General features: G+C 44.9%; 3 protein-coding genes and 1 pseudogene across 4 annotated transcripts in view; 2 read left to right on the top strand and 2 right to left on the bottom strand.

Moving 5' to 3' along the window:
- Positions 1–4124, top strand: part of LOC148098673 (acyl-coenzyme A thioesterase 11-like) — a 48091-nt gene extending 43967 nt beyond the window's left edge. The window contains exons 10-16 of the mRNA XM_087851384.1: positions 552–607; positions 716–782; positions 1778–1861; positions 1936–2069; positions 3202–3369; positions 3443–3569; positions 3641–4124. Of these exons, the coding sequence (XP_087707510.1) occupies positions 552–607; positions 716–782; positions 1778–1861; positions 1936–2069; positions 3202–3369; positions 3443–3569; positions 3641–3769 (765 nt within the window). The 3' untranslated portion in view covers positions 3770–4124. The remainder of the gene's footprint in view (positions 1–551; positions 608–715; positions 783–1777; positions 1862–1935; positions 2070–3201; positions 3370–3442; positions 3570–3640) is intronic.
- Positions 1–15055, top strand: part of LOC148098668 (acyl-coenzyme A thioesterase 11-like) — a 175479-nt gene that overhangs the window by 2709 nt on the left and 157715 nt on the right. The gene's annotated exons all lie outside the window — the stretch shown is intronic.
- The window catches only part of LOC148098670 (protein NLRC3-like), a 133838-nt gene that overhangs the window by 37869 nt on the left and 80914 nt on the right, over positions 1–15055 (bottom strand). The window lies entirely within an intron of this gene.
- LOC148098672 (protein FAM151A-like) lies at positions 7681–12850 on the bottom strand (annotated as a pseudogene). Its single transcript, XR_015720020.1, has 10 exons — positions 12748–12850; positions 11975–12115; positions 11718–11867; positions 11488–11650; positions 11127–11184; positions 9596–9716; positions 8956–9117; positions 8676–8782; positions 8423–8602; positions 7681–7977 (listed from the first exon to the last, which is right to left on the bottom strand). The product of XR_015720020.1 is annotated as a protein FAM151A-like (transcript).

Genomic DNA, 15055 nt, shown 5'->3' with positions numbered 1-15055 from the left:
TTGATTTCACAGCCAGACTCCTGATAACAGCTGATCCAAGGTGAGCTCAGAGAAAGCAGCGGGTGACATCAGTGTAGCTGGGTCGGCCTTTTACACCGCCCGTGGTGCTGATGGATGAGCAGGAAACATGGCCTCTGGTGGTGTTGTTAAAAAGGGTGGAGCAGTAGATTGACAGTTGGTGTCAGCTTCATTCACACTGTGGTGAAGCAGTTTGTGGAGATCGTCCTGTAGAATAAAACATGAGTATCATAAACAGAAGGTGCAGAAACACTCGATTAACCATTAAGCCGAAGGCTGAGCAAAGATCAGAGCTGTGAACTTCAAATCATGTTATCAGTCATAAACCCGTCTGATGGAGCGACCATGGTGTCGTTACAGGCTGAAGGGCGCTCGCTGTAGTCGTAGATCGTTATCAGCACGAACAAACACCGAGTAATAACACTCCACTCAGTTTGTAGCACAGATCGGTGTACTGGTCATAAACTGGTGCTGGGAATCTGCCTGCTGTGTTACACACTGGTGCCCTCTGCCTGTGTGTCTCTCATTTACAGGAAGGACAAAGGAGGTTTCAGGAGGCAACAGCCAGGAAAAAGATCAGGCTGGACAGGTACATGTCTCCAAACAGCCCCTAAAGTCTCTGCGTTTACATCAGCTTTTGTTGTGCAGCTGCACAGACCCACAGTGCCATCATCCTGATTCCTGTAACTGTGTTTAGGAAGTACATCATTTCCCGCACGCAGGGGGAGGAGCCTCTGTCTGTTCCCTGGGATCCCACCAACCAGGTGAGGAGAAGCTCCACGCGTCACCTGTACTGCTCACGTTAGTCCACGACTCACGGGAGAGAAGTCAAACCTTCTTTACATACATGTGTATATTACTGTATTACAAATAACAGACAACTTGGCACTGATTGTGTAGGCACCTTGTTACTAGCAGCTTGTCACAAAAACATCATTAGTTCTCATTTCTGTAGCTGAATCTATAAAAACCGGACATAAAACAGTATTTTTGATTTCCACAGAGCTGCTCATCAGCTGTCGTTGATGATGTCACAGCCTGTGCTTGAGCTGGACACAGTAAACCTTTAATAGGCTCATTTAGTCTCTTTTCACCCACATCAGCGTCTCAGCTGTGTGTCGGTGGTGCGTCGTCACGACTTTTGGGACATGATTTCTGTTTCTTTCTTAAAGGATGTTCAGTGATTTTATTTGTTTGTTCCACTGCAGTTTATATGTCAGTGTATGATCTGAGCGAGCAGACCTCAGCGTGTTTATGTCCCACTTAGCTCCAAAGCTGAGCCACAGTCAGACTCTCACCGCGCCTGCAGACTGATTTAGTCGACAGGCCGACGAGTCGCACCGCTGTGCTTCACCTTCACTGCAGATGAGAAATAGTGCTGCAGCAGTTTGTCTTCATTTTGCACCCTTAATACTTACACTGTTCCTTCTCTCACCAACCAATCACAGCAGATGGCCCCGCCCCTCCCTGAGCCTGGTTCTGCTGGAGGTTTCTTCCTGTTAAAAGGGAGTTTTTCCTTCCCACTGTCGCCAAAGTGCTGCTCATAGGGGGTCATATGATTGTTGGGTTTTTCTCTGTATCTATGAAGCGCCTTGAGGCGACTTTTGTTGTGATTTGGCGCTATATAAATAAAGTTGAATTGAACTGTTGGACGGCACTGATTCATATATAATAAGTAGTATTTGAATGGCGGGAGGCGGCCTGCTAACGCTGAGCTCTGGAGATGAGTTTGTGGTGTTTCCTGTGTTTGTGCTTCCAGGTGTATCTGAGCTATAACAACGTCTCAGCTCTGAAGATGCTGGCAGCCAGAAGCAACTGGCGCCTGAGCTGTGAGAAGGACCAGGTATGTGCTTCTCACTAATGAGCTGTTTGTTTGTGTGAGTCTGCCCCCATCGGTGCTTTATGTTGTGTTCACAGGTTCAGCTTTACACCCTGGAGCAGAAGTCCATGCTGAGTTTCAAGATTGAATGTGAGGTGGACGTTCCTGCTCACAGAGCCTTTGATTTACTCGCTGAGCTGAGCAACAGGCCGAGCTGGGACTCGCATTATAAGTAAGACTCTGGGACTCGTCTGTTTGACCTTTGCTACGATCAGCGGTTTCTGTGCTTCACAGCAGCAGTCGCTCGGCCCTGTTTCTACTCGCTGCCTCGGTATTGTTCTCCGATTCCAATGATGGACTTTTCTGAGGCTCAGGGTTAAAAATAAGCGATGTGTGGTTTAGGTTCATGCTGCTCACTTTGCACTGAGGCTGACATGTTATCAGTTAAGGTTAAAGTGACATTAGCTGTGAGGGCCTGTCTGTCTCTTTATTCTCACGTTTAAATAAAAGGGGAACGGTGGCTCTCCCCCAGCCGAGCCAGCCTGCAGATGAAACTCATCCTGGCTGCTTAGATTTGCAGCCTTACCCTTTGCATTGATCTCATGACTAGCAGGTGGTGGAAAGAACATGTCTGTGGAGGAGGCGGAGCTTTGTCTCCGATGCTGTCAACACCGTGGGCCTGTGCTGGTGGAGCAGACTACTGTGGGAAATCCCAGTTTTAAAACAATAACTGGATGTTGTGGATCGGTCACTGAGGTATCACAGTGGGGCAGACTCCTGCTCCCGCATGACCATGATCGGTCACTGAGGAGTCTGAGTTTTGATTTACATCTAATATGCTATCATTTCATCAGGCCGGGGAGTTTGCATGTTCCCCCCGCGTTTCCCTGGTTCTCCCCGCTTCCCCCTGGTTCCCCCCGCGTCCCCCTGGGTTCTCCCCGCGCCCCCCTGGTTCTCCCCTGTCCTCCTGCTTCCTCCACAGTCCAAAGACATGCAGTTAGTGGGTTAGGTTAACTGGAAACTCTCACACAGGTGTGAATGGTCGTGTTTAGCCCTGCGACCGACTGGCGACCTGTCCAGTGTGTACCCTGCCTCTAAGACGGCTGGGATAGGCTCCACCCCCTGCGACCCTGAGAAGGATAAGCAGCAGAGATGGGTGGAGATCTGGGTGATGTCATCACCAAGCCCTTTGTTATGTAGTTTCCCCTTCAGTGTCCCTATGCACGAGCTCCACCCTCAGCTGGTGAAGCACAGAAGCAGCTGTTTGCCTCTGCCGTGGATACATGTGGAGTAAACTGCAGCTCAGTCTTTAAACAGTGCTGTCAGTCACCTTTTTCACAGTGTGTATGTGTTTCCTCAAACAGGAAGTGCGAGCTGATTCAGCTGGTCGACAACGATGACTTCATATATCGTGTGGTGACTCCATCGGTGCGTCATGGCGCGATGGGATCTCCCAATGCAGCCAATCAGGCAAAAGGGATTCTCCAGGACTTCATCCTGTTGGCCTCCAAAAGGAAGCCATGTGGCAGCGGGTCAGTAGAACCAGATCCATCCACCTGTGTCCTGCAGGATTTCCTGATGCGTTCCCTTTCTGTTTTCCTTCAGAGACCCATATGTCATCGCCCTACGCTCAGTGTCCCTGCCCACTCAGCCTCCCACTGAAGGCTATAACAGAGGAGAGGTTCTGTGTGCTGGATTCACCATACTGGAGACCAAAGACAACAAGTCACTGGTGAGAACAACAGCATCGTACATATACTCTTATCACAGCTGGCTGTTATTAGTGTGTTATCTTTCTTTCAGATCAGCTACTTTAACCAGGCGTCTCCGGAGGTCCTTCCCTACATCTCCACAGATATTGCCGGCCTGTCCTCCTCTTTCTACCACACCTTCTGCTCCTGCAGCCAGTACTTGACCAGGAACAGACTGTGACAGCGGCAGCAGCCTGTCCGAGGCTCTCCTCAGCACCAGACGCTCACTGTAGGGACAGCCTGCTTGGTTTATGTGGTGGGAAGACTTTATGATCATTTCATGGATTGATACAAAGGTCAGCAGTAAAAATCTACTTGTTAAGTGAGTAAAATCAGCCGCTGTGTCAGTCACTGAGTTGTTAAGCTGCTGTTCATGTTTGAGGTACATGACTGTAACAGCTGTACAGGTGTGGGCTTGTACTTAATGCAGGTTCATTTTAACACTATAACTGTTTGCTGCAGTTCAACATGACGTGCTGGTTTAAAACATGAATATTCACTTTTTCCACTGAACTACAATAAAGTGTTGTGTTGTATTTTTTTCTTGTTTTAATCGAGTGATGGATGATTTTCTTTGTTGTAAACGTTCAAAAATCAGCATTAAAAGTACCGAGTGAGACTGAGAGCACTGATGTCACCTGTGACACTTTAAAGATTTATGGATGCAAATAAATGCAGTGCTGCAGTCAGTAAGAGAGGCGGGCTGCATGTGAAGTGTTAGCTACAGCAGGAGAGCGTTTCATATGTGTGTGCTGTGGTCAGCTGCTGCTGTAGCCAATCACAAACCTTGGACTGGCTCACACAGGCTCAGAGGCTAATTCTGGTTTTGGACTTGGTTCCTTTAATAGAATTTATTATGAATGTTATAATAATCATTGAATCATATATATACAGTATGATGATGTTAACTTCAGCGACCCAAAGCAGCAGCATTTATCTACACACTGAGACAAACTGAGACTCTGTGGTGACTTTGAATATAAAAGCACATTGAAACCTGCTGTGATCACTGAGGTAGAATATTCAATTCAATTCAATTCAATTTTATTTATATAGCGCCAAATCACAACAAATGTCGCCTCAAGGCGCTTCATAGATACAGAGAAAAGCCCAACAATCATATGACCCCCTATGAGCAAGCACTTTGGCGACAGTGGGAAGGAAAAACTCCCTTTTAACAGGAAGAAACCTCCGGCAGAACCAGGCTCAGGGAGGGGCGGCCATCTGCTGCGACCGGTTGGGGTGAGAGAAGGAAGACAGGATAAAGACATGCTGTGGAAGAGAGACAGAGATTAATAACAGATACGATTCAATACAGAGAGGTCTGTTAATACATAGTGAGTGAGAAAGGTGACTGGAAAGGAAAAACTCAATGCATCATGGGAATCCCCCGGCAGCCTACATCTATTGCAGCATAACTAAGGGAGGATTCAGGGTCACCTGGTCCAGCCCTAACTATATGCTTTAGCAAAAAGGAAAGTTTTAAGCCTAATCTTAAAAGTAGAGATAGTGTCTGTCTCCCGAATCCAAACTGGAAGCTGGTTCCACAGAAGAGGGGCCTGAAAACTGAAGGCTCTCCCTCCCATTCTACTTTTAAATACTCTAGGAACAACAAGTAGGCCTGCACAGCGAGAGCGAAGTGCTCTAATAGGGTGATATGGTACTACAAGGTCATTAAGATAAGATGGGGCCTGATTATTTAAGACCTTGTATGTGAGGAGCAGGATTTTGAATTCAATTCTGGATTTAACAGGAAGCCAATGAAGGGAAGCCAAAACAGGAGAAATATGCTCTCTCTTTCTAGTCCCTGTCAGTACTCTTGCTGCAGCATTTTGGATTAACTGAAGGCTTTTCAGTGAGTTTTTTGGACATCCTGATAATAATGAATTGCAGTAGTCCAGCCTGGAAGTAATAAATGCATGAACTAGTTTTTCAGCGTCACTCTGAGACAGGATATTTCTAATTTTAGAGATGTTGCGCAAATGGAAGAACGCAGTCTTACATATTTGTTTAATATGTGCGTTGAAGGACATATCCTGGTCAAAAATGACTCCAAGGTTCCTCACAGTGTTACTGGAGGCCAAGGTAATGCCATCCAGAGTAAGAATCTGGTTAGATACCAAATTTCTAAGCTTTTCAGCGCCGAGTACAATGACCTCAGTTTTATCTGAGTTGAGAAGCAGAAAGTTAGTGGCCATCCAAGTCTTTATGTCTTTAAGACATTCCTGCAGTTTAACTAATTGGTGTGTGTTATCTGGCTTCATGGACAGATAGAGCTGGGTGTCATCTGCATAGCAGTGAAAATGTATGCTATGTCTTCTAATGATGCTGCCTAGGGGAAGCATGTATAATGTAAACAGAATTGGTCCTAGCACTGAACCCTGTGGAACTCCATAATTAACCTCAGTGTGTGAAGAGGACTCTCCATTTACATGCACAAATTGGAGTCTATTAGATAGATATGATACAAACCACTGCAGTGCAATACCTGTAATACCTACAGCATGTTCTAATCGCTCTAATAGAATATTATGGTCAACAGTATCGAATGCTGCACTAAGGTCAAGAAGGACAAGCACAGAGATGAGTCCACTGTCAGAGGCCATAAGAAGATCATTTGTAACCTTCACTAAAGCTGTTTCTGTGCTGTGATGAGCTCTGAAACCCGACTGAAACTCTTCAAATAAACCATTCCTCTGCAGATGATCTGTTAGCTGTTTGACAACTACTCTTTCAAGGATTTTTGATATGAAAGGAAGGTTGGAGATTGGCCTATAATTAGCTAAGACTGCTGGGTCTAGAGATGGCTTTTTGAGTAAAGGTTTAACTGCAGCCACCTTGAAGGCCTGTGGTACATAGCCGATTATTAGAGATAGGTTGATCATATATAAGATCGAAGAATTAATCAATGGCAGAACTTCTTTGAGCAGTTTTGTAGGAATGGGGTCTAAAAGACACGTTGATGGTTTGGAGGAAGTAATTATTGACGTTAACTCAGAAAGATCGATTGGAAAAAAAGAGTCTAACTTAACATCAATGGAACTACAAGTAGCTGTAGATAATATTACATCTGTGGGATGATTATTGGTAATTTTTTCTCTAATGATAAAAATTTTATTTGTGAAGAAGTTCATGAAGTCATCACTAGTTAACGTTAAAGGGATGGTTGGCTCAAAAGAGCTCTGGCTTTTTGTCAGCCTGGCTACAGTGCTGAAGAGAAACCTGGGGTTGTTCTTATTTTCTTCAATCAGTGACGAATAGTAAGCTGTTCTGGCTTTGCGGAGGGCTTTCTTATAAAGCAACAAACTATTTCTCCAGGCTAAATGATGATCCTCTAAATTTGTGACACGCCATTTCCTCTCCAGATTACGAGTCGTCTGCTTGAGGGTACGTGTTTGAGAATTATACCACGGGGTCATGTACTTCTGATTAGAGACCTTAGTTTTCACTGGAGCTACAGTATCCAGAGTCGTACGTAGTGAGGAGGTGAAATTATTAACAAGATAATCGACCTCTGTTGGGGTAGCGTTCAGATAGCTGCTCTGCTCTGTGTTGGTACAGGGCATTGACGATGATAACAGTGGCTGGATTATATTCTTAAACTTAGTTACAGCGCTTTCAGAAAGACATCTACTTTGATAAAGTCCACTCTCCACTGCTGCGTAATCAATTATTGTAAATGTAAATTTTATCAAGAAATGATCAGACAGGAGAGGGTTTTCAGGAAACACTGTTAAATGTTCAGTTTCTATGCCATATGTTAAAACCAGATCTAGAGTGTGATTAAAGTGGTGGGTGGGTTCTTTTACATTTTGAGAGAAACCAATTGAGTCTAACAACAGATTAAATGCCATGTTGAGGCTGTCATTTTTAGCATCTACATGGATGTTAAAATCACCCACAATAATTATTTTATCTGAGCTCAGAACTAAATCAGATATAAAGTCTGAGAAATCAGACAGAAACTCTGTGTAAGGCCCAGGTGGACGATAGATGATAACAAGTAAGACTGGTTTCTGAGTTTCACAGCTGGGGTGGATAATGTTAAGCATCAGGCTTTCAAATGAATTAAAAGTCTGTCTTGGTCTTTCATTAATTAATAGGCATATACAGGCTTCTGCTTGCTCTCCCTGCACGCTGTGCACTGAGCTCCTTCACCACAGCGGCAGCTTCACCACCTTTCTTTGTGTCCACCTCAATGATAAAGTCGTATTTGTCCATCATTCCCAGTAAAGCATAAAGCTGCTCCTGCCCCGTGGGCAGCGATGCTGCATTCAGGTGTAGAGCCACCCTCTGCGACACCGCCGCTGGGATCCGAGGAGGCCATTTGTGCTCAGCCAGGACTACAGTGACGTATGGAAACAGGCGCTCGACTGTGGACACAAAGACCTGGAGCAAAGAGGAGGAAGACTATGAAACAGCAAGAACGCTCCAGCGCCTAAAAATGACACTTTTCCATCGTCTAACTGGATCGGCACTGGACATTGTTGGATTGGTAGTGAACTTGAGTTTGCTGACCAAGCCTGAGCAGCTAAAAAGCCTTCATGAAGAACAGAGGATGCATTTGCTTGGGGACCGTCTGACAAACATGGCAGCTTATACAACTCAAGCTTGCTACAATTCCAACATTAATCTCAAATAACTCTTTCTGTGGGGGTGTGATGAGTTTCCCAGCCAGGGTGGACCCTCAAAAGGAGGCTCCAACATCTACACCTGCTCGATTCTAGTTTGATGGATTTCCAGCCAGGTGTGTTAAACGTTACATGCGTCTGCTCTGTTATTTATTAACGTACTGTCTGCAGACTCTGCTTCAGGTGGGATCAGATGTGCTTACTGCTGTGCTGTCGCTGCTCTGTAAGCCCTCCATGCTGATCCACACAGGCCTGTGGAGCTCGTCGGCCCTGTAGGCTGACTGCAGCAGGTGAAGAGAAGCCTCCAGAAGCTGCTGACTATGGACCCTCAGGTAAATTCCCCAGGAGGCATCAGCAGTCTGCCCGAGGGTCTGAATAACATCCTGAGAACACACACATGATTGGCCTTAATAAAAATGTAACCAAGCTGGTGGTTGGCTGGTGATCTACAGATACCTGCAGTGTGAGGGGCTCTGAGCTCCTTCCAGAACCTTCTACCAGAAGGACTCCAGGTCGACTGCTGTCAGAGGTCACACGAACGACCAGCATCCCGCTGCCCCCACCTGTTAGTGAAACAGACTCAGTGTGACTTTAAGGTGGTGCGACAGCAGCATGTGCAGGTTTACAGTTTGACATCATCAGGATGAACAGCTGATCTGTGACATGCTGCATTATCATGAGGTGATAGGAGATCGTAGCTATGAAGGGACGGACAGGCTGTGACCACGACTGATACTCAAAGGGCCAAATGTTTGCCGCACCTCTGCAGCAGTCACTTCCCCGTTGTCCAACACGCCGCCTCTGTCCACTGCGGCTTCAAACACTGATTTCTGATCAAGCAGCTGTGCTCTGTACTCTCTGCTCAGCACAGCTGTGAACACTTCTGTCGCTTTCATTTCTACCAAAACAACAGATAGTTTTTGTTTTTCACAATTGTTACTGTAACGGTCAAAATCCCAGGACATCAGCAGGTTCAGAAATGTTCAAACCAGCTTTTCTGCCACCAAGAGTCACTAAGAACATCATCCTGATGACCGATGTGAACACAAAGGTTCAGCTGCCACATGACGTCATACATCAAGTTCACTTTAAAATTACCTTCAGAAAAAACTCATGAGGGATCTCTGAATGCTTCGTGGCACAATTGAGGCAGTTTCTTGGTGTTTCTCGCCACAGTGCCACACTGTCAATCATAATGTTACCACCAGATGTCGCTAGCATATGTAAAGTACAACTTTGAGAGCGTGCTTTGCCCGGGCGTTTCAGTCTGGCACGTTAAAATCAGGTTATACACCTCAGAGCGTTCTCATCCCAGCACGTAACACACCGACGATTTGTCCCAGGCGTGTTGGGATGGGAGCGTGTTGAACACCTACTGGGACCACTGAAACCTGGATTCACACTCACCCTTTGAGGTACGTCTTTGATCATGTTATACATTTCTTCCACCATGGCTCTGGAGTAGGTTTCGTTTGTGAGCTGGTGAATGTAGAGTACCTAAAGAAATAAAGCAGGTACAGCTGTTATTCAGTCAAAAATATAAACCATGTGTTTACCATCTCCACTGGGTTCAGGCCAGGTGACTGTGGAGGCCAGGCCTCCATCACTCTCCTTCTTGGTCAAACAGCCCTCACACAGCCTGCAGGTGTGTTTGGGGTCATTGTCCTGTTGAACATTACATGATGGGATGTTGCTGCAGGATGCTGTGGTAGCCATGCTGGGTCAGTGTGCCTTCAGTTTAAATAAATCTCCAACAGTGTCACCAGTAAAGCCCCCCACACCAGCAAACCATCAACTCCATGCTTCACAGTGGGAACCATGCATGTAGAGACCATCGTTCACAAAGTGGAACCAAAGGTCTCAGATTTGGACTCATCAGACCAAAGCACAGATGGTCTAATGTCCACTCCTCGTGTTTCTTGGCCCAAACAAATCTCTTCTTGTTGCTTTTCCTTAGTCGTGGTTTCTTAGCAGCTGTTTGACCATAAAGGCCTGATTCCCACAGTCTGCTCTGAACATGTAGAGATGTGTCTGCTACTGGAGCTCTGTGTGACATTTATCTGGGCTCTAATCTGAGCTGCTGTTAACTTGTGATTTCTGAGGCTGGTGACTCGGATGAATGTATCCTCAGCAGCAGAGGGACTCCTCGTCTTCCTTTCCTGGGGCGTCCTCATGTCAGACAGTTTCATCGTAGTCTTGATGGTTTTTCTGACTGCACTTGGGGACACATTCAACGTCTCCGACTGACCTTCAGTTCTTACAGTAATGATGGGCTGTTGTTTCTCTTTACTTAGCTCATTGGTTCTTGCCATAATATGAATTTCCACAGTTGTCAAATAGGTTGGTACACAGCTAACAGCCCTGACTTCTGCACAACACGACTGATGGTCCCAACACCACCAATGAACCCTGACAGGCTCACCTGTGAGGTGAAACCATCTCAGGTGACGACATCATGAAGCTGAGAGAAGGCCGCAGCTCTGTCAACAAAACAAAGGGCGCCTACTTACAAGAATCTAAAATACATTTACAGTTATCATTTTTCCTTTGCTACATAATTCCATATATCTTGCTTTGATGTCTTCAGTATCTGCAGTGTAGAAAGTAGTAGAAATAAAGAAAACCATTAAATGAGAAGGTGTCCAAACTCTTGATGGGTAATGTATGCCAACATTAATCCAACTGTCTTTAATTTTAGGGATCACAAGAACATAAAAGCTGTTTTGTCTACTTTAGCTCAAAGGATTGTTTTGAAGCTCAAAGTTAAAATTCTTCTTTGAATTGTCTCATAAATATCAGTTCAGGATTCCTCGAGTCTCTTCCTGTTTCTGACAGGAACATTCCCAGAGCCTCGTCACATGCCTGCTACAGTGGTTCAATGGGATTCTTACTGTGAGCATGCTATACCTTCCATCCAGGAGACAAAGTCACATCTGGAAACTTGTCCTGAACGAGCTCCAAAAACCTGAAAAAAGAGGGAGACATGGACTGATTCTTACATAGCGCTTTCCTGCTCTCCCAAGTTCTCCACACCACGCTCACCCAATCACTTTCTTCTAAGCTTTTAGTGCTTCCTAACTACATTCATGCTGAGATCGGAGAGCAACCTGGGGCTAGTATCATGCCCAGGGACACTTGGCATGCAGACTGGAGGAGCCAGGGATCGAACCACCAACCTTCCAATCAGTCTTTAGATGTTAGACATTTTCTCTTCCTAACTCTGAACTCTGTCCGAGGGTCTGTGTCCGGTCTAGCTAGGATTTCATACCCGCTTCCATTGACTGGAGCAACAAAGCTTGGGACGTTGGGGCCTCTGAGGATGTCTGCATTCAGCCACACAGGTCTGTTTATTCCCTTGTTGCTTTCCTTTTGTTTAAGCAGGTCCAGTGACAAACCCACTGATTCCAGAGCCTTAAAGTCCAACTTGATGCCTGCAAACAAACACGCCTTTAAAAACTGATCTGATGAATGTTCTGTGGAGACAGCTCTGATCTGAACCTTTTCCAGAAGCCAGTACAGCATCTAACCATTCGTCGAGAGTGTTGTCACTATATATGTCGGGAGGGTGTGCCATGATCGGCACTGGCTTTTCATCAGGGGTCCCATAACCCATGAGAGTGACGTCAGCTTCCAAGATCATGGTGTCACCTGAAAAGATGACAGGAGGCGGTGTTTTGTCTGTACCTGACTGTAGGTTCAGGCACCAACACCAACAAATAATGCAGTGTTGTCTGTGTGAGTTTGGGTGTTTTTACCCATGAGCGCTTTGTACATGTCCTCCTTGCTGTTGGCTCGGTGAAACCACGTAGCCAAAAGGCCGTCCGCTTCTCAGATGTTCCCCGTCTGCACCAAGTACTCCAGCATGTCTCCACCAGAGAACGAGGCAGAAGAAGGAGCTGAGGGACACGATTGGACAGCAAGACAGTGACGTAGTCCCTGTCACAGCAGAACTGGGAGCTTTCAACTCAAACAGCCGACGGTGTGTTTTTGGGGAGGCTGCTCTTTGTTGGGAGAGCAGTTTGTTTAAAGTTCATTCATTTCTTCAGCTTAAAGATTCTGTTTAAACCCATCCCTGTCATAGTCACACAGTCAACTCCAGGTCTCTGCATATAATTATATCGTTTCTTTTTTGTTTGTTGCCCAATAAAGACGTCGAAATGCTGCTTTGTGGCAAAACTGGTGCCAGACTTGAATTTTGATGGTTTGTGTATGAACTCTTTGTTTGAATGACATCAACCCAGACTCAGAAAAAGTGTAAGTGGTCTCAGTGTTTTTGACAGTAACAGCCCTGTGACATCATTTAGCCATCAGCAGGTTATCAGGTTCATATGGATGTAGGTCCAAGTGCAAAACACCCCATGTTTTACTATTTTTACATCAATATATTAATTCTACAAGATAACAGCTACAGTAGCCACCTCTTATTTCTTTATGTTTTCCTAGGAAAATACTAAATGGGAGCAATGTATGAAACATGCAGCCTGTACAGGTCTAACGAGCTTCAAAGATTTGGTCCAAACAGCCTAACCTGTCTCACACGAGCTCTCGTCTCTTTGGGAATATTTAACCTGAAGCTCCAGGTCCAGTGTGGCCAGTCCACAACAATGACCCACTGTGTGTTTTTCTATCATGATATGCTTTTACTGCACTGGCAGTGTGTTTGGGATTGTCAGCATGAAGCCATTGTGAGACAGATGGGATTTGAAAGTCTGCACTGGCTTAACGCTGCAGATACTCATGAAGGCTTTTTTCTTAGTGTCTTTTTTAAAGAAGCTACTGTCACATATTACTCAAAGAGACCAAGGTCTAATAGCACAAAACACATTGTGTAACATTATCTTTGTTACATTTCATGTCAACTGATTCAAAAGTCACACAGTTCAAAGCAGCCGTGTACTTTTTGTCCACATGACTGTGGTCCTGTCATAAGACCAGAAGCCAAATGATGAGCACTCATGCATCATGGCATTGCAATGAGCTGCAGTATGATATCAAATGAACTTTGATCACTGTAACCACTGATTTTAGCAGCAGCAATATAAAGTTGTGATGCTGACACAGCGAGTATTTAAGTGTCACGTTTGGAGAAGGCCCACTGCTGGAGGCTGCAGCACCCTGTGAAACCCTGCAACACTGTGGGCTGTTTCACCTGTGCAAAGACATCTTACTGTCACTGTACACTCAGGTGAACTCTACATGCAGTAGGTATGTATGTCACAACACTGCCGGTCGTGAACTTTGACCTTCCATTGGACTTTCAGAACCACGGCTAAGCCTACAGTCTGTGTTTGGCCTTATTAGACAGACACGGTGAAGAGGAAGGAGGGGGACACACGCAGCAAAGGGCCGCAGGTCGGACTCAAACCAATGTGGTCGCCTGCTCATCCAACTAAAGCAGGTCTTTGAGATACAGGTAAAAGGTTAGGTAAAAGCAGTGGAACAGAGTCACAGATAACAGTTCTGATATTTTCTGATCCGGCTACGAAGGACCAAATAATGTCAAGAGATGTATTCTAAAACACTTCTTCAGCTGAGAATCAGAGAAACACACATTTTTCTTGCTAGCAAGGGCAGTCACCAGAGCGCACGCACAAGAGTGAGGCTCAGAGACTCGCGCTGAGGACTGCCCTGGTCTTTATTTATACATCAGTGGGTGCTTGTTCCTTACATTGGAATGTGGAGGTGTATATGTATGTGTGTGTGTCAGAGTGTGAACCCATAAACGACTTCCCTTAACCTGCTGGTCTGGAAAATCCAACAGTTCATCTATATGTAAAAAAGGCACTTAGACTAAAACTGACATAGCTACGTTAATCCTACCGTAAAACAATAAGACAAGGTACGACCTTTCCCGTGCTCCTAGGATGTGGGGGTGAACGCCAGAGCACTCTGGAATGCACGCAAAGCTTTTGCAGACTATTAAGGATCGCACATCCTATCACTACCATATGCAAACTTATATTATTAAAAGATTATACTGACTACTAAGTACAATTTTCCATTGAGACCTAGTAAGCTATTGTACTTTTTCCTTTGGGAAGGTACCATCTGTGCAGTCTGCAGTTCTGTTGAAGAAAGATGTTAAATCTTTTTAATATTTCTTGGAAAATAATTGATTTCTGTGCATTTTTTCCCCACACTGCATCAAATTAAGGTTGATTACGTCGATTAAGCATCATGAGGTGGGGGGTGGTTCCCTATTTTTTTTTTTTGTTACTGGGAGTTGGACCCTGTTAGTCAGTTTGCTTAATATTTACGCTAAGTACTCTTTAAAATACCAGAATAGGGAGGATGGAGCAGGTTTAAGTTTATTAGATTGATCAGTGTTGCTGAACTATGAAATATTTTTTTGCATACAGGTCTAACAGAATAGCTTTAGTGTTTTGTTTTTTAAACTTGAGTATAAACTTAGGCAAAATGCAGCAAGATATTAAAAAAACTGTTTTATTGATTAAAAACACTATATCGGATTCATATCGGTATCAGCAGATATCCAAATTTATGATATCGGTATCGGACATAAAAAAAGTGGTATCGTGCCATCTCTAGTCACTATGGCGACTCCAATAGGGTTACCTGTCAACTGTGGTGTATGTATGTATGGTGAAAGTCCCTCTTTTTGCTCCTCCCCTCACCTGTGGATGGACGGTGCTGTTACCGTGGTGACAGCTTGGATGTGTTTCAGTCCTGCCTGGTTATCACTGCAGGAATCTTTACTTTCACATTTATTACAGGTAATAACTCTGATTTTTCTGTGTATTATGAACTAAATGTATCCTGATACACACAGAGATGGATGAGCAGAGGTCACATGATGAAAGAAAAAACATGGAGTC

This window comes from Neolamprologus brichardi, chromosome 14 (genome assembly GCF_056152115.1).
Source record: "Neolamprologus brichardi isolate AB-2024 chromosome 14, ASM5615211v1, whole genome shotgun sequence".
In the NCBI taxonomy this organism is placed as follows: domain Eukaryota; kingdom Metazoa; phylum Chordata; class Actinopteri; order Cichliformes; family Cichlidae; genus Neolamprologus; species Neolamprologus brichardi.
Note: the sequence above shows the minus strand (reverse complement) of the source record. Positions and strands in the feature narration are given on the sequence as shown.